This window comes from Meleagris gallopavo, chromosome 1 (assembly GCF_000146605.3).
Source record: "Meleagris gallopavo isolate NT-WF06-2002-E0010 breed Aviagen turkey brand Nicholas breeding stock chromosome 1, Turkey_5.1, whole genome shotgun sequence".
Classification (NCBI taxonomy): Eukaryota; Metazoa; Chordata; class Aves; order Galliformes; family Phasianidae; genus Meleagris; species Meleagris gallopavo.
Window position 1 is genome coordinate 125,455,048 of NC_015011.2, and position 22,042 is coordinate 125,477,089.

The 22,042-nt window shown below is 45.1% G+C and overlaps 2 protein-coding genes across 3 annotated transcripts; both read right to left on the reverse strand.

Moving 5' to 3' along the window:
- Positions 1–392: 392 nt before the first annotated feature.
- On the reverse strand, positions 393–8,501 carry LOC100549042 (regucalcin-like). Of its 2 annotated transcripts, none has more exons than XM_019622597.1 (6): positions 8,198–8,501; positions 4,377–4,545; positions 3,893–4,075; positions 2,108–2,323; positions 955–1,086; positions 393–750 (listed from the first exon to the last, which is right to left on the reverse strand). In XM_019622597.1, the coding sequence occupies exons 2-6, from the start codon at positions 4,540–4,542 to the stop codon at positions 569–571; spliced, it is 879 nt and encodes a 292-aa protein (XP_019478142.1). In that variant the 5' UTR covers positions 4,543–4,545; positions 8,198–8,501; the 3' UTR covers positions 393–568. The 2 variants fall into 2 exon arrangements, with proteins under 2 accessions (XP_019478142.1, XP_019478139.1); XM_019622594.1 differs by lacking the exon at positions 8,198–8,501 and adding an exon at positions 5,926–6,102.
- Positions 8,502–10,004: 1,503 nt separating this feature from the next.
- RGN (regucalcin) lies at positions 10,005–21,966 on the reverse strand. The gene is made up of 6 exons (XM_010727013.2): positions 21,779–21,966; positions 19,587–19,769; positions 18,138–18,353; positions 16,732–16,863; positions 11,077–11,231; positions 10,005–10,288 (listed from the first exon to the last, which is right to left on the reverse strand). The coding sequence occupies exons 1-6, from the start codon at positions 21,939–21,941 to the stop codon at positions 10,238–10,240; spliced, it is 900 nt and encodes a 299-aa protein (XP_010725315.1). The 5' UTR covers positions 21,942–21,966; the 3' UTR covers positions 10,005–10,237.
- Between the last annotated feature and the right edge of the window lie 76 nt (positions 21,967–22,042).

A 22,042-nucleotide genomic window follows, 5' to 3' on the forward strand; every position in this document is an offset into this window, starting at 1 on the left:
AATTCCCTTTTATAGCTGGAGGACTGAGGAAAGGAGATAAAAAAAGTTCATAATAACCTTTTGATATTTAATTCTCTTGTGGCCTCTAAACTCTGCTGTTTGAGAGATGTACTAGTTCTCAGCCACAGAAAATCTCTTCCAAGCACTGCTTTCCATTAGAAGGACTCAGATCCCAGATTAGAGCCCCATCTCTCCTAGAACGTCTTCATCTATTGCCAAACTGATAATACAGTTTAATTTTTTTCCATTTCCCTCACTAATAGCCCTTCCTTTCTACACTATGGGCAACCTCCAAGGAACGATAGCAAACGCAACTGTAGAGCAGATGGACTGAAAAATGAAGACAGAAAAAAACCTTTGGATTTAAGAGCCCTGGAAAAAAAAATGTGGATTGTTAATTATTTAAAATGTAGAGCCCACTTTTAACATCCAAAAAAATATATATATATCACAATCTGGCGGAATGGGATGCAAAGTTTTGCTCTGGTGACTTATTTCCTTACAGTATATTACAGAACATGCTATATAAACAGGCGAACATAGGAGCTGCAGGCCTGAGAGGTCTAATTTACAGAAAGATCTCAAATCCCATCACCTTGAATATCTCTCCTGCCTGAGGCTCCTTGGCGAGGGTGGCCTCGTCCAGCCCATCGTAGGCAGACGTCACGTACATCTCCGTGTAGTCCTTTCCTCCAAAGCAGCAGGAGGTGATCCTTGAAGTCGGCAGCCTCACAGTTTGGATTCTTTTTCCTGGAAAAAATACGAGAGTTTCCAATTCCCTTTTTACAGGGAGGATGTAAATGTGAAATCACCATGAGCGAAGGTATCATAGCTATGGTTGTTTACTCAGAAGGCACTGCCCTTGCTGTGGAGCCAAGCTCAGGAGTGGTCTCCTCCAGAGGTGCCCTTGGAGGCCTGGCTGCTCAGGCAGGCTGTCCTCGGAGCAAATCTCACCTGTCTCTGGATCGATGCGGATCACTCTTCCTCCATCAATGCAGGCCACCCAGAGCTTCCCCTCTGCATCAATGCACATCCCGTCGGGCATCCGCTCCTCCTCCTCCAAGTGGTACACCAGTCTGGGGCAGGCTGCAGGAGAGGCATGAGACAGCTCTCCAGGAGTGTCTCGTTATGAGCAAGGCATCCCTGAATTTGAATATCAGTAATTATCTCTCTCTCTCAAGCAAAGATCAAGAATTGCACTTATTTTGAGGGCCAGCAAAGCCCTCCATTTTGATTAGGCCTGGGTATCACATGGGCTACGGCACAGGGCCTGCACCAAACGTAGGCAGGACAGGGAACATTGGGATTTCATATTTTGGGGAGAAAATCTTCATCAAATCTGTTTTAGAAATCCTTTCTCCTAAAATTTGGACAGCAGAAAAAGCAGCAATCTGAGCAATTGCAATTATTTTGTATGATTTTCACCCATGATTACACCAAGGTCACACTGACCGGAGCACAAGGGATGAAAGTTCAGCTGTTCCAACTCCCACAGAGCATAACAGCTTGATACAGCCCAAAAATACTTCACAGTTTTGACTGAGGTTCTATCAGTCAAGCTCATATTTGAATTTCCTTTCTGCATAAAAAATATTTGTTTAGAAAATGACTTTATGTGAAATTTATCCAACATCTTCAGATAATTTTACCTTCAGAAATGAGAAACTGAAAATGAGAAAATGAGTAGCAATGATAATTTGTTTTTTAAAATACATTTCTGTGACATACTTGCATGCTAATTCTGCATTCACGTTTATGAAGTGAAAATAATTGAAGCATTCCAGTAGATGGCAGTCGAGAATAAACAGCACCCTTGTTAGCATAATCTAATTCCCAGGATAAATGGCTTCATCCCTGCAGCTCCTTGGGGACTGTTCTAAACACAAGCCATCTATCCAGCTGAAAGTGCTAAAGTCAAAGGACTGCCAAAAGATAGTTCACCAAGTGCACCTGCCATATAACTAAACTCAAGAAAAATCACAGTCAGCCTGCTAAGAAGCTGTAACCACAAGATATGAGATCAGATAAACCACAACATATTACACTCCCCAGCCTTGCTGCATAAAGAGCAAAAACACTCCTTGAGAACTCAAAAAAGTGTGTGTACCAATCTTTCCAGTGCATAAGTCATAGTTGAAGGCATGCACAGCGTACGCCAGGCTGTCAATGTGAAAGAAGGTCCTGTGGTCCAGGGACCAATCCAGACCATTGGAGATGTCCACTTGGTCTAACTGTTTTATTACTGATAGGTCAGGGAAAAGAGTATAGAGAGCCCCTTGCCGTCTTGCTCGGACCCCTGGTGCTGTCTCCTCAGCCATCGTGCCTGAAATGAAAGCAGGAGAAGTGTTGCTTAGGATGGAAAAGCTTGTTCCCACAGGAACCTGCTTGGCCAGAAGCTTCCTTTAACTTTTAGCAAGAAGTCCTAGCAACAGGCATTGTTGTCACACTCCTTTAAGCTTTAGTGACTTCAGCTATTATTCACTGGATATTGAATGCTCTAGTGCAATAGTATACATTTCCCAGGTAGTCTCAAATAATGAGAACATCTCCAACCCAAGGTAACACTCGGTGACAAAGCAGCTGAACTGTGGAGACATTGTGGGATGGAGAGTTTGTAGAAATGGGCCTGGAGAGGTCCTATACACCAGAGGGTGGTAAAAGCCATGTGGGAAACAGCAGGGTGGAAGAAGAAGAGAAAAATTATCTCCTCATGGCAGTGAGAATGGGGCAAACTGGGTGCTGTCAGAATGGTGAGATAGAGAAGAGGAGCTGTTCTTGGGAAGTGATCCTGGCCAATGGCAGGACGAGTTTCTGCATGTCCGTGAGCTTTCAGTCTTAGGCAGCAAGAGTGAGAACAAAGCCACAAGACACCAAAGGCTGAGGTTTTGCTTACAGCCCTCAAAGAAAAAAAAGGATGCAGGCAAGTGTCATATGCTCTTGTTTTTTTTTGTGGGCTACTTTTATTATTCAAATGCACTGTGACCTCAAAATATAGGTGCTGTAAATCACATGGCTTCCTCGAAAAACAGTAAAGAAATAACAGAGTTGAGATTTTTAAAAAATCAAATTACTCTTCAGTGTTGCACTCATTGTTTAGTTCTGATTCACCTTTTCCAAAGAGAGAATTCAGCAATGAGGGGTAGTAAGCTTGCGATAAGGAGTATTTACGTTTTCTTTCAGCTGCGACAATCTGTTTCAGTTGGTCTCATATACTGTAAGATTTCTGAGTTACTTTTACAACATTTGGCCATAGCTGCTTTTGAAATCACTGATCCACTCTGCACAGCTAGGAGCAGGTGTACAAAGCAGATTTTCTTGAATTTCTCTCCTATTCTCACTCTTAAGTCCAGTGACGCATCATCCCTAAAGTATAACTGGGAGCCAAAGGTATTTGCTGATTTTAGCAAATACAAAAGAGGACGACATGGCTGGCTAGCAGATAAAGTGTGGGGCCATTTCCTCTCTCATCAGTCGCTCTCTGCTCCCGCTGTGGATGGCTGTGCTTGAGAGGAAAACAAGCACAGGGGCACCCTGGCTGCATTGCAACCAGTGGCAGCCAGAGGCTTTCTGCCAGCATCATTTCCCACATGCTGCAGGTTTTTGGGAAATGCCATCTGCCAAGTAGAAGCAGAGCCTTCCTGCCTGACAATCCTTGTGGGCAGCCCCTGCCCTCACCTAGATCAAAGGATTCAGGATTGCATGTCCTCCTCCTCTGGGTGATCGGAGGCTGAAGCAGCAGCTGAGCACAGCACTCACAAGATCGCCCACACTGGCGACAGTGGTTTTTGTGGGGAACTCAACAAAGGAGTTGACATGGAATAAAATGCACTACATAAAACACACCGTCATTGGTTTCTCTTTGCTCCAGAGGAAAATTCTGCTAGGGACTCACCAGCAAAATACCTCCCCTTTGGATCCACTTTGCCATCATTGAACCTGTTGTTGGGTTTATCCTGCTCAAGCTCGAGGATGGTGGTGACCTTCTGGGTGTCCCAGTCCAGAAAGGCAAACCTGGTCCCCAGGGTGATGACATAGCCCCCACGCTGCCGCAGGGCCACAGAGCTGACACGGGCATCTGTGGGTGAGAGGGAGCAGGAAAAGATGGTTACCTCCGGGCCGACCAGCAGCCCTGACCTCCCCCACCTCTCCAAGGGCACCCCTGGCCCAAGAAAGGCCCAGTTGATGCAAACAGAGCAAAGGCAACATTTCTCCAGTCACCTCTGCGACATCTTCAAGGACCACATCTTGCCATCTCCACATCCTTCAAATATCCCCACCTTCAGGGAACGCACAGCCCTTGGGACTAAGCCATTCCCTCTGCAGACACAGAGGAGACTCCTGAGACAAGTGAATACCCACGACAGTTGTGTCCTTACCCACAGACACGCACTGCACCTCATGGCTGATCGCACTCCAGCGGCAGACTTTCTGGCCATTAATGTCAACATAGACGAGCGCGTTCTCCCGTTCTTCCCAGACCGGGCATTCTCCCATCCGGTTCTTCTCCTTCATGACAGATTCAATTCTGATGGAAGAGGACATGGCCTGAGGGGAAGAGAGTCAGGAACTGATTTTATGAAAAGCTCCCAGTGTGTGCATTTTTCATCCTGACAGTGCTTAAAAGTGGAATTTGTGACTGGCAAAGTCTCTCAAATCCCAAACAGTGGAGTAATATAGGAGGCTCCTGTGACATTTCTGTGGTCTCAGGTTTTATCCTACCTGCTCTGGTTTGAGCAATCACCTCCTTTACACAGCTATTGCAAAACAGAGGGGGCCTTGGCTCCCACAGTCAGCGCTGACAGAGGTGTCACTGCTGCACCCACCCGTTAGAGATGAGAGATGTGCCCTGGAAGCTGGCCAGCCCCTGACACAATACTCTTCCTATAGCCTACTATTGTTTTGCAGGCATTGTTTCCCAGCAGGTGAGCTGAGGATAAGATTTGCTGATAATTCATTAGCACTAACAGCTTAAAGTTAAGTGGGAAGAGCCAGTAATCACCATGAGCGAAAATGCTCATATTTTGGAAGCATGGACCGTTCTCGCTCTTTGGTCCTAAGGTGAGGTCAAGACAATTGGTTTTGTCCTAGAATATAACCTTCTCTCCCCAGAAACAGTATACGAAGAAGATTCTGAGAGTGCAGAGTCAACACACTAATCACTAAGAAGCAATTTTGTCTGTACACATTAGGGTACGGGATTGGTAGTTATTTGATCTCATTGGTTCTTTGCCCAACTGCTATGTCTATATGCCTTCTATTTGCAATATGTACAGAGCATCTCTGGATCTCTGCTTTGACACTATACTTCACTGAAGACGCAGACAACATTATGTCTAAAGTAAAATCCAAATACACTGTGAGATGCCAGAAAAAAACTCCTAAAACTCCATTTTGTGCAGCACCTCACAGCTGCTGCCCACAGCACTAACGTGTCAGCAATGAGCGTGCAATAAAAAAAATAATACTTCCAAGCAGAAACCACCAAATCTTGCCATATTCTCCCCAAAAAGAACAGAAGAGGCTAAAAACATCCCGATCACTCTGGCTGTATCCTCTCTGCAGAATGTCATCAGCATTTCAGCCTCCTGAATCCATTACGAGAATGAGGCTGTACACGTTATTTCCTCTTAGGAATGAAGAACTAATGTCAAAACATCCACGTGAAAATGAAAAGCAAAGCCAATTCAAGTCAATAACTGGCCTTACAAGGATCCCTTTCTGTTTTACTCCCTCCCCTGTCAGCAGACATCATTCCATTTTGAATTTCAAGCCAAAGTTCTGCACAAGACAACAGACAGCAGAGCAACAGCAGCCGTGTACAGCGAGGAATTGTAAGCACCATCTTCCCTGGGCCAAGCAGCTGAGCGCTTCCATCAAGCTGTAGGGCAACAATGTGAAACTCCGTGGGTAATCAAAACAACACACCTGCCGAGGAAAGGGTTGCAGGACTAGGGCCAATGCCTGTTTTCCAGCATGAAACTGGCTGCTGTTTTCAGAGCTGATTAAAAATGAGTAAGAGCTGATGCTATCAGCAGCAGGCAGGAAGCCGGCCGTGCTTTCCATGCAGTCAGCAAGTGAGGCCGCGGGCCGAGCGGGTGAGCAGCACAATATACAATGGGAAAAATCCTTGCTCAGTGTTTTCTTGTGTCATGAGAGCAGGAGAGGAAGAGAGACACTGCACCCCACACGTGCCCTGGGGCCAGCCCCATCTTCCCCAATTTAGGTGCAAATGAGTATTTCGGGTGACAAAAAGGTGTGTGGGGGTGGCTTCCCAGACTTTATTTTTTCTCCCTTGTCTGGCATCGGCCATTTTTTGGTCTATGGAAGTGCAGGTGGGTGATGCAGAGTGCCTTTTCCCGCCCAACCTGCCCTGCAGAGGGAGGGTGGTCCTGTATGGAGTCAGGAGTTGGATTTGATGATCCTCTTAACTAGGGGTATTTTATGATTCAAAGGTAATAACGATGTGAGGAGCAGACAGGAACATGGCAGGGACATGGCTGGGAGAAAGCCAGGGCCACCCATGGCATCCTGGCCCGTGGCAGGAGCCTGTCCTGAACTGGCACACGGAAGCAATGCATTTCCTTACCTATGAAAGAACGTAACAAACACTCTAAGCTGATGGTCAAATTATTCACCCAGATAAGTAAATAACTGAGTTAGATCACAGTCATCATTGTTTCAAACCCAGAGATAACAACTTTAGAGCCCTAAGCCAGAGACGCTCTAACGTTCCTCACCAAAGCCAGTAGCACTCCCAGCTCCAGCTCCTGCCAAGCTCTCACAGCTGTGCCTGAGCTGAGGATAAGCCCCAGGCTGCACCACAGCACGGACCTTCCACCTCTACCACAGAATCGTAAAATTAAGGTTGGAAAAGAGTTCAGTGATCATCCAGTCCAAGTACCAGCCCATCCCCACCATGCCTGCTAACCATGCCCCTCAGTGCCACATCCATACCTCCGGGGATGGTGACTCCACCACCTCCCTGAGCAGCCTGTGCCGCTGCCTCACCAATCCTTCTGAGAAGGCATTTTTCCTAATATCTACCTTGCGGCACTACTCATTTTGCATCATACTTTCTTTCCACCTAAAATTATACAATTATACCTCTGAAGATTTCATGTAGAATTATATATATACACACACCATTCTATATATCATTCTATATATATAAATATATATATATAAATTTCCCACTAGCATTTTTCCTAAAGGAATTTTAATGGAGAAAACCATATTTCCTGCTCAGCTCTTTTGTTCTGGTTACTTGACCTCCCCCGCCACATACAAGCCAAGTCATGCAAAGGCAGGAAAACTTTTCCTTTACACAGTAACAAGCAAATTGCGCACATTGCCTGGTCAGCAAGCAGCTTGGGTGCAACTGGAGGTTCCTGCTGTCCCCCTGCCCAGGGACCCCCAGGCCTACAGCACTGAAGACGTCCTCACACCACCCCAGACATGATGTACTCACTGGTGCACCTGGACCCCAACAAAGTTCTGCCCCCAGTCCATTTCTGCCTTCCCAGAGGCCATCTCAGACGCTTTGCGGTCCCTGGGCACAAGTGGTGCAAACATGCAGCAACCTCCACTATGCACTTTAATCTGCCTCTAACTCTGTCAGTTTGCAAAGCATGAATGTAAAGCAAAGTTGGCCACACACCCCTGTACCTGTACCTGTACCTGTACCTGTACCTGTACCTGTGTCTGGGGCTCCCTGCTCCCTTGCAGTGCTTCCTGCTGGGCTCCAGCCCTGCTGATCTGCTCTGGTGCTGCTTCTTATAGGCCCCAGCTCTTCCCAGCAATGCAGCTGGGGGAGTGTAGCGAAGCACTAGCACACCATGCATATTAATGCAGTATTTAAATACTGCTATTTCTCTCGTGTTACCTACAGGCATGCACTCAGACAATAGCACTGAATTTGTTACTGCGACTATGCAAGTGTTCAGCAAATCTGTCGCTCCTCTCCTTTTTTCACTAGACCCTGAATTACACTTGCATAGCTTCTTCTCCTTAGAGTACACTTCAACTTTACTCCCTCTGGAAACTTTGCTCTGCATATAATTTGACCATCCCCAGCCCTTAAAGTCTTTCTTCAGCTAGACAGTTCCCTCCTCCAGCCAGTAGTGCTGTCCTGGTGACAAGCGACATGGTTAGAGCTCGTGAAAACACAGTCACTAACACACTCCAGACAGCCACTCACCTCAGCAGAAATCCACTCAACGCTGCTGTCCAAAAACCAGAGGAGGACCTTCTTGAGGGTTCACCTTTCTGTAGGACTGAGATGGTCCCTTCCCGACCTTCAGCTGGGCAGAGCTGCAGCTCCCCCGGCACACAGTGCTACCTGCTTTAATTCTGGCAGAGCCCTTTTACCTGCAAAGGATTATTTGAGATTTCCCCAGCTTGGTTGGGAATAAATACGCTTCACCTATGACTATAGATTTTGGTCACGAGGATGAAAAACCCCTCAGGGCACAGCAGCTGCTCCTCCTGATACAGTTTCTCCTGTCATTGGGCTCTTGCTCAACCCAACACGAAATCAAGTAAGTGCCATTAATAAGACAGAGACTGAACAAAAGCCAGGAAGCCTTCCCCATGGAGGGAGCCAGCAGGTGGGAGGGAAAGGCTGGGCAGCGGCAACTGCTCGGACCATTTGTAGGCCCATGCTCTGTCAGGAAGCTCCAGTTGGAATACGTCCCACTTCCCAGGATGCTGGAGGCAGCTCTTGCTTTGGCATTGAGGGCTGCTGGAGTGCAGCCAGGTTTTGGCAACGTGGTAAGCACAGCTCTGTCAGCAGAGTGGGCTCTTCCTCACCACTCGGTGCCTCTGAAACTGGCTGGAAGAAGTGCAGCATGTGACCTTGTGAAAGGGAGAGCATGTCTTCCTATAATTTCTAGGTAAGTCTCCTGTGCCTGCCCACCTTCCCAAAGCAGCGGGTACAGAGGTGTGTGCCCAACGTGCCTGCCTGCAGCCCCCCACACATGGAGCAGAGGATAGGGGGTTTGGGCCCTGTGTATCTTTGTGCCTCTTGGCTGGCAATGACAAACCCAACTCCAAGAGGACCTCTCACACCAGTGAGAGTGCTGTCACCTCTCCCGTAAACATGAAGCAAACTGCAAATGAGGTAGGAGAATAAACAACAGAAAGAAAAAACTTTCATAGAATCACAGTCATGAATCATAGAGTGCCCTGGGTTGAAAAGGACCACAACGATCATCTAGTTTCAACCCCCCTGCTATGTGCTGGGTCGCCAACCAGCAGACCAGGCTGCCCAGAGCCACATCCAGCCTGGCCTTGAATGCCTCCAGGGATGGGGCATCCACAACCTCCTTGGGCAACCTGTTCCAGTGTGTCACCACCTTCTGTGTGAAAAACTTCCTCCTAATATCTAACCTAAATCTCCCGTCTCAGTTTAAAACCATTCCTCTTTGTCCTATCACTATCTGCCCTTGTAAACAGCCATTCCTCTTCCTGTTTATACGCTCCCTTCAAGTACTGGATGATCACAATGAGGTCTACCCAGAGCCTTCTCTTTTCCAAGCTAAACAAGCCCAGTCTCCTCAACCTTTCCTCACAGGAGAGGTGCTCCAGCCCTCTGATCATCTTTTGTGGCCCTCCTCTGGACCCATTCCAAGAGATCCATGTCTTTCTTGTGCTGGGGGCCCCAGGCCTGGACACAGTACTCCAAATGGAGCCTCACAATAATTGAGTATAATGGGACAATCACCTCCCTCTCCCTGTTGGCCACCCTTTTAATGCAGCCCAGAACACAGTTGGCCTTTTGGGCTGCAAGCGCACACTGCTGGCTCATGTCCAGCTTCTCGTCCACCAGGACTCCCAAGTCCTTCTCCACAGGGCTGCTCTCGAGGAGATCTTTCCCCAGTTTGTATAAATACCTGGGATTGCCCCAACTCAAGTGCAGCACCCTGCACTTGGCCTTACTGAACCTCATGGGCCCACTTCTCCAGCCTGTCCAGGTCGCTCGGGAAACAAATTATTTCACTAGAGGAGAAAGTTACAATATCCAATACTTTATTAGCGTGAGAATCTTTTACTACAACAAAATATACCGTCAGATACCTCAGTCTAAAAATATTCCACATATTTCATTAGTTTTTCATCCTTTCTTGATGAGATAGCGTAATTATGGTTTCAAGGCAAAAGATGCTGAACACCCAGATAAGACCTTCTGACTTGTCTTACTTAAGTCAGTTTTCTTGAATCCATTCCGAAGAGCGCACATCTAACCCGCAAATGGATATGGTGGGATTCCTTTCACGCCAAGCCCAGTGATCTACCAAAAAAAAAAGAGAGGGGGAAAAAAAAGATAAATGCAGTAAGTCACCACTATGGAACACTCTTCTTTCACAATCAGAACTGCTTTAATTTAGAAAAGGATGGTGTCCAACCCGACATACTACTGCGCTGTGTATCCAGCTTAACACAGGCTGGAATTTCAACCCACACTCTTTACACACTAAGCAATCACAGGCCAGAGGCCACTCCTCAGTCCATCATCCATTCCCCAAAAGCCTCTTCTCAGATGCTGCCAAGCCATAGTTCTGTAATTCCCCCCATCTATACAGAAGTGCAGGGTCTTTAAAACACAATCCTCAGGTGAGGTATTTTTTAAAGAGAGAATTTAGTTATAACTATCTAGAGAGTAAATAAAAGCAGATGTTTTTATCTGCCATTGTTTAGGATACAAAACAGCTTCCCATAATAAACAGAAAACTCCCTCCTGGGAGGGGAGCAGTAAGAACAGGTGAGGGCATAGGAAATTTGCACTGTCAGCTACAATATGCCATGTATTGCAGGGCCTACAGAACATTTCCCAATCCATTTTATTTGGTAGTATGGATGTCGCCAGTAATAAATTTTAAACAAAGAAACATTTTCAAATCTCTGAATACATTTAAGTTTCTCCTCCTGCAACAGGAATCAAAAATATGAACTTCACATGTATGAATGGCATTCTAACAACCACCCTCCTCCCTCTTCCCACCACTCCAACTGTCGTGTTGTCTAAGTGCAGGAGGAAAAAAATGGCCTTCTAAAATGAAAGGAAAAAGAATCATTCACCTTGAAAACCCCACCAGCCTGCGGCTGCTTTGAGAGCCACTCTCTATCCATCCCATCGCTGGCAGAAGTCACATACATCTCTGAATAATCCTTTCCTCCAAAGCAGCAGGAAGTCGTCTTGTCAACAGGAAGCTTCACCGTCTGGATTCTTTTTCCTGGAGAAAAGCATGCATGCTGTTTCTTGTTTGTCTACTTACAGCAAAAAATTTAAACAAATTATTGCAAATAAGCCATGTGGAGTCAGGCACTCCACAGAAGCAAACAGGGAGGCCCTGGGAGGTCCCATGCTGTGTTTCAGCACACTCATAGACACTGGGACACAGAAGACAGGTTTCTGTTAGCCACACTGCTGCCAATCAGGTGTTATTTGACAAGTTTCAATCTCAGTTATCACAAATGAATCGCGACCCAAATCCCAAATTAGAGCATGTCCTCTAATTAAATGCTAACATCCATAGCACAGACATCCACATCTGAGCTCATCATCTAGGCTGCCATATAGGCAATGGAAATGGGATTTAATTCCTCCCTAAAACAGGTCACATGAAACCCGCCCCAGACCTGCTGACTTCTCTGTTTTAACTACAAAGGAAGCCTGGAGCGAGCAGAGCTCGTGCAGCTCTCGCTACGCCGCCACTGCCTGAAGTTAAGGAAGATTAATTCCTAGAAGATTTTCCTGAAATTTTAATAACCTTTCAAATAAAGCTTGCATAAAATAGAGATCATGGGACACGTCTGAAGTTTACAAAAAAACTCAGGGCTACCATAAATATTATGCATTTATTATGCCAAGAAATAACTACCATCCTAATGACAGAAGTAAACAGATTGCCTCTGGAGTTAACCAAAAGACTGCTGAGACACTTCAAAGAAGATTTTTCTACAACTCCTCCAAATTCTGGGCAATATAATAATGGCTTGTAGCCATCATGCCTGTCTTGTTTATCTACAACTGACTTTCACTTTCTAGAAATACATTTGAATCCCTTACAAAATACATGATTTCCCTGGGTCTTCAGTTATGTGTGCACAAGACTTGGTCCCCTTACAGTAACACACTGTTCAGTGATGTGCTGAAACAGCAGAATACCAACCTTGATATTGGGAATTCTACAAAAGAATGAAAAAAAAATGGAAAACTGGGTCTGCTGGACACCTCTGAGAACTTTTTGGTCAGCTTACGAGTAGGGTAACATTTCCCAGGATGTGTTTATCAAAGCACTTTTGCCTTGTTTATTATGTCCTCTAAAACCTTTTGCCTCGCCCAACAAGCTGCGCTTTTGTCTTCTGCAATGCAGTATCAGAACTGCAAAGAACTGACAGAAGCACACACCAAATGGCTTCATCTTTCTACAATACTGAGCAGGGCACAGGCACAGTGAAAAAGAAAGATGTAGCTGTAGGTATCCCTGTTCATTGCCAGAGAGTTGGACTCAATGACCATTAAAGGTCCCTTCCAACTCAAAGGATTCTGTGATTCTATGTTAATTAAGCCATAGGTACAGTTCTGCCACAATTTTGGCTCAGACACACCTGGTTGGGGTTGCTGCTCCCCACGGATTATTTGGGCTCTGTTTTGGTGTGAGAAGATACACTGGCTGTGCAGCCTAAGTTACAGTATGGCACATGGTGCAGGACTAAGGGACATGAATGTAACCCATCTACCCAAACCTTGGACTGAGAGGGATGTGTGAGTTTGTTTTTGTTTTACTAAATGCCCTCACACAAGAGCTGGATACTTTCATACTGTCTTGCTTTCATTTCCAAAATAAATGAAAGAAAATAGCAAGCTAACAGTGGTGAAAGAACCTCTTGTGTGAAACAGACAGGGAAGTTTGACTCTGAGATTCCTTATGTTGCATAACAAGCTTCTTTGACACTGACCCACAGTGATTAAAGTAAAAATCAAAATAAGTTAAAAAAAAAAAAATCATTATCAGTGTAGTGGTGCTTAGGTTATATACAAATATAGTTACCTCCTTCTTTTTTTTCCCTGAGAAAAGTAAATTTATCTAAATATTTAGAAAATTGGGTGAGAAGAAGCCCTGTGTGTTGCCTGGGAGTGACGAGGACCAAAATGAGTTCCAAGGCAATGATCCTGCCAACAGGCTCCAGCAGCACTTAGTGGTTACTCAGTCAGCTGGAAGTGGAGAGATTACAACGCTATATGGGTTACGTGGTGTCTTGTAAAACACTCCAGAGGCCATCCAAAAAAACTGTCTGACACAAAGTCTGAGCAAAAAGGAGAGGGAAGGGTATTCAGAGGGTGAAAACACGCATCAAAGGAGAAGAGGCATGAGTCCATGAGATAAGGGAAGAGGCCCTGATTGCATCTGCAAAGTGGTCCCAGCGGGGAACAGCCTGGATGATACTGTTTACAAAACTCTGAGATGAGCAACATCTTCCTGGAGATGTGAGAAAATCCACACCTGGATGCTCTGAAATCCACCCAAAAAAGTATTTTTTTATGTTTGGTGTCTCTAGATGAGAAAAACTTTAACAAATCTTTCAGAAACCCTGTACAATCAAGGGATACAAAAAATTATTGTTGAAGAAGAATTGGAAAATAACTAATTTCCCATTAAAAGGCATGGTTTCATAAAACCAGATCACTAAGTGACTGGACAAGAGATGGCACACGCACAAGTTAGACATCCCTTTTGAGCCCCTGGAAAGCCAGTGGGATCAGTCAGCACAGCCTTTCCCTGTAGCACATCCTGAATCCAATGGCAGCAGCCATCTAGGCTAAAGAAGCCTCAACCTGAAAACCTGCTTCACCCTGAACCTCAGAAGCTACATTTAGAAAAGATGCCAAACCAACAAGTCTTCTTGCCCAGAGCTGCTGGGATCTCCCAGCTGGAGCTTTGTCCTCCTGGGGTTATGTCCTGCAGGACAGGAGGAAGTTCCACAGGTTGGCAGAGCCTTGGATGGATATAAATAAAAAAGAGAAGGGAAAAGGCCACCTGAACCTCAGTTAAGACCCTGGAGGAGTCAGAAGAGAGCTGGCAGCCTACTTGGTGCACACGTCAGGTTCTGCAGCATGCTGCAGAACAGGCCCACATCAAGGGATGCTGGCATCCCTTAGTCTGCAGCCCCATAAAACCCCATGACTTCTGTTAGAGCAGGACCAGCACAGCAGATCCTGCGCTGCATCATGCAAACCTGAGCTGTCTGAGACTTGTCAAAAACAAGTTCTCATTCTCACCCACTAGCCTCTTGCAGACAGTGTGGTTCAGTCTTTCTCAAGTGCTTTTCAAGAGTTTATACCCAGACAAAATCATGCCTGGCAGACCACCAAAGATGAAATGGGAGTAGCAATACATGGCAGACTCAGACAATGGGCACACCCAAGACATTACTGTGGGAATGATAAAATGCTGCGGGATTCATTAAATATTTTTTTTATGATTTCAGTTGCAAAATTTATCATGCAAATAACGTTCAACAATAAAAAAAAAATGTTGCTGGCATCAGAGTCATGTGAAACTTGTATTAACTTCAGCAGGGTGCCCAAAACAAAACACCATGTTAAAAAAGCAAGAAAAAAAAAAAAAAAAGGCTTAAATCTCCATTATCATTTCATGGCTTATCAATAATTTTCCACGCCATTTATTACCAGTAAAGGTGAATATGATGTTCAATTTAGAGGTTGCAAGAGGATGGTAAATCTTTGGTGGATACAAGAGGATGTCACTATGGATGCTTAGCTATTGCCTACCTACCAAGGGTGATAACACAGACGAGCTGCTCCAAAGGCAGCTAGGAGAAATTTTTGGATCCACTGGCATCATCCTTATGGCAAATTTCAACTTCCCGGACACCAGCTGAAAATATCATACTGCCATGACATGTAAGTCTGCAAAATTCCAAAAGAAGGCTGAAGATCACTTCCTGTTACAAGTACTTAGCGAGCCAACTAGGAAAGGTGCCCTACTGAACCCGCTGTTGAGAACTGAGAAGGCTGATGGTAGGTAGCAATGGTAGGTGGCCATCTTGGCCACTGTGATAATGAATTAGCTGAGTTCAACACTTTTGGTGTAAGGAGAAAAAGGGCCAGCAGAGTTGGCACCCTGGGAATCAGCTCTGGAGTGTTTAGGGGTCTGGGAGAGCTGGTTGATTTTTAAGAACCAGCTTTCAAGAGCCCAAGAGCAGGCAATCTCATTGTGTCAACAAGTCATACTGGCCAGTGTGGTGTCCGACAACAAAATAAGTTGTTCTAAATATGTCAAGAGTGAGAAGAGGCCTAAGGAAAACACTGGATTGTGCAGATGGTCACCTAGCGAGTAGGGGATCAGGAAAAGTCGGAGTCATATTTAGTACCTTTTTTGCCTGTTTTTAATATTAATGTTAATATATATTTTAATATTAATGACAGATCTTGAGCTGCCCAATCCTCTGACTTGGAAGACCATGACTGGGGGAGTGCTGACTTTCCATTTCTGGCCACTGAAACTGTAAGGGACCATTTGTAACAGTTGAATGTTCAGAAATCTATGAGGCCTGACAGGAATGGACTTCAGAGTGCTGAAGAAGACAGCACATTATAGCTGAACAACTCTCAACAGTCCACCAAAGACTGAGGAAGCCTGGTGAGATCCCCACTGACTGGAAGCCAGCTGATGTTCCACCCAGCTACAAGAAGGGTATAAAAGAAGACGTACAAAACTATAGAGCTGTTAGCCTAAACTCAGTACCCAGAAAAATTATAGAGATCGTTCTGGGTGCTATAAAAAGGCACTTAAAGAACAAACCTATTATCAGGCATAATCCACATGAGTTCGTCAAGGGAAAGTCCTATCTTAGCGATTTGATACCTTTCTACAGGAAGGTCACACGCTTGGTAGATGAAGAGGATGTAATCTTTCTTGATTCTAGTAAGGCCTTCAATATCATCCCTCACTGCATCCTTCTGAACAAGTAGCCCAGCTATGAGATGAACAGATACATGTCATGCCATACTAAGTGTGGAACTGGCCTTGCAGAGGAATCTAGATAGACTAGAGCATTGGGCAATCAGCAGTGGCATGAAATTCAATAAAGAGTGCTGGGTGCTGCATCTCACTGCTCCCTGCAGTTCCCTGAGTAGGGAAAGCAGAGGGAGATGCCAGGCTCTGCTCCTGGGAACAGATGTCAGGACAGAACAGCACAAAGCTGCATAAGGGGAGGTTCAGACTGGGCATTAGGAAACATGTATTTACCATTTAGGTGGTCAGACATAGGAACAGGCTTCCTAGAGAGGTGCTTGGAGTCCCACACCCGTCAGCATTCGAAATGCATTTGGACAATGCCCTCAATAATATGTTTAAACTTCTGGTTAGTCCTGAATCAATCAGGCAGTTGGACTTGATGATTTTCGTAGGTCTAACTATTTTCATGTTCTATTCAAATGTTCTATTTTAACTCAAACAATTCACATGTGTAACAGTAATTCCTCACTGCAGCTTTACCTTTTCCAACACAACAGAGCCTGGGAACAATGGAAACTTATTTACAAAGCTAACTTCTAGAAGCAATAAAAGACACTTGCTAAAAAAAGCCAAACTAACTAAAAATTAAAAAAAAAACTTAAGAATAACAGTTGTACCATATCTGTGTTGAGGAGAGAAGAAAAAACTCACTTTTTTTTTTTTTAATGCAGTCTTTGCAAGGACTCACCTGTCTCAGGATCGAGGCGAATCACTCTCCCACCATTGTAGCATGCAACCCAGAGTTTGCCTTCTGTATCAATGCACATCCCATCAGGAATGTTCTCCTCTTTTTCCAGTTTGTATATACTCCTACGGTTGCCTGCAAGGTAGAACAAAAAGTACAACTAAGAGATGCTCTCTTATGGTGTATCACTCATGCTCCATATTTAGAATAAAAACTAATGATTTAGAATATAAATTAATTATTTTAAAATAAATATATATATATATGAATATATATATATTCAGAACATGAACTACGTATTCTGAAAGCAGACTGAATTCTTTCAAGTATGGCTTGCTTCCAGTCAGAGAACTGGAGATTTTCATCAGACTGCTGAAACATGCCAATTATCAGTGTTACAACACAAAACTGACCTTCAGCTACATAAACTGAGAGTTTATATAAACAGAGATTTAGGAAAAGCAATAACTTCAAAGGCACACTGTCAACTTAAAAACAAATAGTTCTATCTGAACTTCTATCCACTGTTATTAAAGAAAATTAAAACCAACTTTCCAACATTGTTTATTTTATGCTCTGACAACTTCAATGTTTCTCATATGTTGCAATGCTTTTAATGAGTTTCCTTTGTGCTCCCAGGGATTATCAGATTGCCCACAGAAAAATAAGCAGGGGGAAGGAGGGAGAACCACACCATTTCCTAAAGAAAAAATAAATCATAAACCAAAAACGTAGTAAACACATCAGGACAAGATGCTACACCTAAAATGATTTAAAATGTTTTAAAATTAACAATATTTCAAATTGTCAGGATTCTTTTAAGGCAAAATCCTGCAGTCTGTGCATTCAAAAGCAATTTCTTAGTCCAAGTCAAATTTTTGTTTTGCCCAAGCATGTAGGAGCCCTTATGGGCTTGTTTTGCTTTGTTTTAAATGAGTGAAGGAAGAAGACTTTTGAGTTACCGATTTCCAGCTGTTGCTAAGATCTGTCTGCTTGGGATTTAAAAAAGAAAATAGGGTGAAAAAAAATCTAGAGAAGCCTAGCAGCAGTTTTGAAAAGCTAGCCTCATGCAGCCACAGAAATCTAAGCATACAAGGAACACTGCCCTTTTTATACAGGAAGATCAGATCAGATCATGTTTAGTAACAGGAGTCCAGATTACTACTCAAACTCCATCACGCAATTGAAATATTTTATCCTAGCAATTGCCTCTGGTTTGTTTGAGATATAGACCTATGGGGGCACAGATGAATTTTAATATGGCTTCTGCTGCTTTGTTCTAAGGAGGATTGTGAAGAAGCGCACGCGAAGCTCAGAACATAATTCATCATCTTGGTAGTAACCAGAATGAAAACTAACACCACAATCTTCAGACACAAATGACTACTTTAAAATACCACGGTTCGTACCAATTTTTCCAGTTTGGAGGTCATAATCAAAGGCATCCACTGAGTAGGACAAGCTGTCAATGTAAAAGAAGGTTTTGTGATCCAGCGACCAGTCCAGCCCATTGGAAATGTCCACCTGATCAAAGTGCTTCACCACAGAGTGGTCAGGGCAAAGAGTGTACAGGGAGCCCTGGCGAGGCTCCAGCACTGCGGGTCGAATCTCTTCAGCCATCGTACCTGTGCAGGGCCATAGGGCAGAAAGCAGGTTCAAAGGGAATGAACAGGGTTTGGTGGCAGCCCCTCGCTGTGACGATGCCCACACTAACAGTAGAAGGGAGCAGCGCAGGGGCTTCAGAAATTCAGGGAAGAACCAAAGAGGAAGGCAGATTTCAGAAGTGCTCGCATCTAGCAGATGACAAAACACAACCTTTGTTTTGACTGCTGAAATGGCATGCAGTCCAACTTCTGCAAAATCCTTTTACTTTCAAAAATAAAGGTGTTGGCAACACTTAATTTCCAACATACCTTAACATTTTGTATTGTAGGAAATACTTTCCCTCAGAAACTGTCTTACAAAAATTAATCTTTGTGGACCTATGTTGTCAGCTGACAGTGGTTCTTGAGAGGATGCAGAAAAGCAGGCTAAGGTAAACCTGAAGACCTAACTGCACAGCAGGTGCACCGAGCAGTGCTCTTAAAGCCAGGAGAGAACCAGGAGATGGCTGAGACAGGAAGATACCTCTGGCTGTCATCTAGTCTCACTCCTGCTCAGAGCATGTTGCTCAAGACCAAGGTCAGTCTGGTCTTGAATATCTCCAGAGATGGAGACAGCATAGCTGCTGTGGGAAACCTGCTCCACTGCCTGACCATCCTAACAGATGACAAGCAACACAGTTCTCTTACATTTACACACAATTTCCTTAATGTCAATCTACAACCTCTTGTCCCAAGTACCACTGAGCAGAATCCAGATCTCCCCTCCTTTCCCATCACCCCACCAGGTTCTTACAGCCGTGGATAAGATACTCCTAGGCCTTCTCCTCTCTGTGCTCCAGTATTTCCATTCGCACTTTGTCAGAACTCAAAATGAGCATACCAACAGGGTGAAGACAAGGTGTCTTAAACTAGGCAGACCTAGACCCTGTTCATTGCAGGGAGGTTGGACCTTTAAGGGTCCCTTCCAACTGCACTGAATAGCAGCCCTCTTTTTACAAAAAGAATCCTGATTAGGTGGTGACCAGGTGATCCAAATACATTTCTAAGTGGGACTGAAAAATGGAAGACAAAAAATCCTTGCTATAAACTACATATAAAAACATACGTGAACTATATAATTTGTATTTTTATATATGTATTGAGTACAAACCAATACTACATCTCCAACTGACTGCTGCATGCTGACAGTAAAACCACAGAGGAGGAGCAGGGCAAGCACTGAGCAGCCACAGAAAGGAACCAGATGCAGCATACCTGCAAAATACCTCCCTGCAGGATCTACTTTCCCATCGTTGAATCGGTTCTTTGCTTTATCTCTGTCCACCTGAGCAATGGTGGTTACCAATTGCTCCTTCCATTTCAAAGCAGCAAACCTGGTTCCCAGCGTGATGACATAATCCCCCGACTTCCGAAGAGCCACAGAGCTCACAGGAGCATCTAAAAACAGGAAGGGAGGAAAGTGCCAGTAATGGCAGATTAATATACAGCAGTTAAATTTAAAAAAAAAAAAAAAAAGAAGAAATGAGCGTGAAGATAACATCTCTGTAAAAGTCTCCAATCAGATGCAACATAAAGGAGAGCAACTTTAAATAGAGCAATAAAATCTGAGATAGAATTTAACAGAAAAGCCTTAGGAATATGCATGGGACTGATCACCAACTTTCTAACTAAAACATTTGCTGTATTTATAGCTTTGTAGAGATATAGTTTGCTAATGCTTACAACCACCATAAGCCATCCATGCTGCCAAAAGGAGCTGCTTCCTGCTGGCCACCAGCTCGTGGCACCCTTTGGTTTGTAGCCCCACCAGAGACACTACCACATAAGAAACATGATGCAGGCCGTGCCCAACTGCATGTGTGCATGGGGAATGGGGAGCAACACAAGGGCAGAGCTTTAGGGTGCGAAGTGTTCCAGCCACTCCAGTACTTCCCAGACCTTTGCTTTCTCCATGCCTCTATTTGCAAAGAGGGCACATTCACCTTTTCATATGGCCCACTGAATGAACCAGGGATGCCAGGAGCTCTGCTGGGCCCTGCTGAGGATGTACACGTGCAGCACAGGCAGCAGTGTATCGATATGGCACCCTTGTCTCCCCAAGCTGCAGGATCACAGTGCCACCAGCCCCAAAACTCTGAGGAGCAGCACTCATTCCAGGTTCAGCATGGCTAACTGTCCCACTCAGGTGTATGAGCACACTGCTGAAGCTGCAGGTAGTCCTGGCTCAGCTATGCTGGCAAGTGGGTGCCGCTTTCTTCTTCCTGATAAAGCACTGCAGGAGAAAGGGTACAGCAGGCCGGAAAGATGGAAGCAGCCACCACACTGCTCCACATAAACACAGTGTAAGCAACCATTCTAGCCCTCACATCTGGCTTGGCCGCAGCCACCTAGAGGGCTTTGCTGAGGAGCATCCATTGGAACTGCCCTTCTTTGCAACACCATTCTGAGCTGCACAGGAAGGTGGCTGTACGGCCATAGCGGTGTCTAAAGGGCATCTGAAGCTGTTGCTAACTGTGGGGCTACCGTAATTCTCTGTGAGCTTCAGTAATGCATCATTTCTCTCATTTTCTACTTCGGACATCAACCCACTATTTTAACTACGTGACACTCTCTGAGTGTTCTTTTTTCTCTTGTCTATAAATTATGATATCCTCAAAGGCACAGCTATTCATTATGACTATCTTACTACTAAACAGAGAAAATGGAAGGAAGCTAAAAAACAAAAAAACAAAAAAAAACCTGAAGAGCAGCTACTTCAGCTGCTATCCCTCCTACGTTTGCAGAGGCTGATCAGGAGACCTGAGAGCGGCCTTTCTGTATCTAAATGGGGACTATAAGGAAGAAGGGACAGACTCTTTAGCATGGTCTGTTGTGATGGGACAAGGGGAAATGGTTTCAAACTAAAAGAGATTTGAATTGGGTATAAGGAAGAAGTTTTTTTTACAATACGGGTGGTGAGGCACTGGAACAGGTTGTCCAGAGAAGTGGTGGATGGAGCTCTGAGCAATCTGATGTAGCTGTAGGTGTCCCTGTTCATTGCAGGGTGGTTGGACCTTTAAGAGTCCCTTCCAACTCCAACAGCTCTATAATTCTATGATCACACAGATGCGGCCCAAGCCAGTGATGCAGAGGGTGGGCAGCGGCACTGCTGCAGCCAGGTCAGGGGAAAGGAGTTTGGGAAACAATGCTTCCAGATTACAGAATAGCCAGGGTTGGAAAGGACCTGAAGGATCATGAAGCTCCAACCCCCCTGCCACAGGCAGGGCCACCAACCTCCCCATTTAATACTCGACCAGGCTGCCCAGGGCCCCATCCAAGCTGGCCTTGAACACCTCCAGCAACGGGGCATCTACAACCTCTCTGGGCAGCCTGTTCCAGCACCTCACCACTCTCTCTGTAAAGAACTCAAAGAACTTGCACCACCAAGCATCACAGCAGCTCCTTACCCACGGACACAGCCTGCACCTGCCCGCTGGCCGCATCCCAGCGGCACACCTTCCTGCCCGTGATGTCCACGTACAGCAGCGAGTTCTCCTTCTCGTCCCACACCGGAGACTCCCCGAGCCTGTAGCGGTCACTCCCGATGCACTCGATCTTCACGGAGGACATACCTGAGGGGAAAGCACAGCTGTACACATCTGCGGGCAGCAAGAGAGCAGCGCGGCCGGGCACACGCGGCTCCCCACCGCGAAGCCGTCACGGCCAGCACG

What these genes read in the sequence shown, in the direction of transcription:
- LOC100549042 (XM_019622594.1), bottom strand. Translation starts at nt 6,063, where the DNA reads ATGGAAAGCACGGCCGGCTTCCTGCCTGCTGCTGATAGCATCAGCTCT. An exon ending in GGTGCAGTGCGTGTCTGTGG is followed by an intron (nt 4,076 to 4,376) that starts GTAAGGACACAA and finishes TCTCACCCACAG; the next exon opens with ATGCCCGTGTCAGCTCTGTG. An exon ending in CTTATGCACTGGAAAGATTG is followed by an intron (nt 1,087 to 2,107) that starts GTACACACACTT and finishes CCTCTCCTGCAG; the next exon opens with CCTGCCCCAGACTGGTGTAC.
- RGN (XM_010727013.2), bottom strand. Translation starts at nt 21,941, where the DNA reads ATGTCCTCCGTGAAGATCGAGTGCATCGGGAGTGACCGCTACAGGCTC. An exon ending in TCGCCTCGATCCTGAGACAG is followed by an intron (nt 11,232 to 16,731) that starts GTGAGTCCTTGC and finishes GCTTTTCTCCAG; the next exon opens with GAAAAAGAATCCAGACGGTG. An exon ending in AGGCTGGTGGGGTTTTCAAG is followed by an intron (nt 10,289 to 11,076) that starts GTGAATGATTCT and finishes TTTTTTTGGTAG; the next exon opens with ATCACTGGGCTTGGCGTGAA.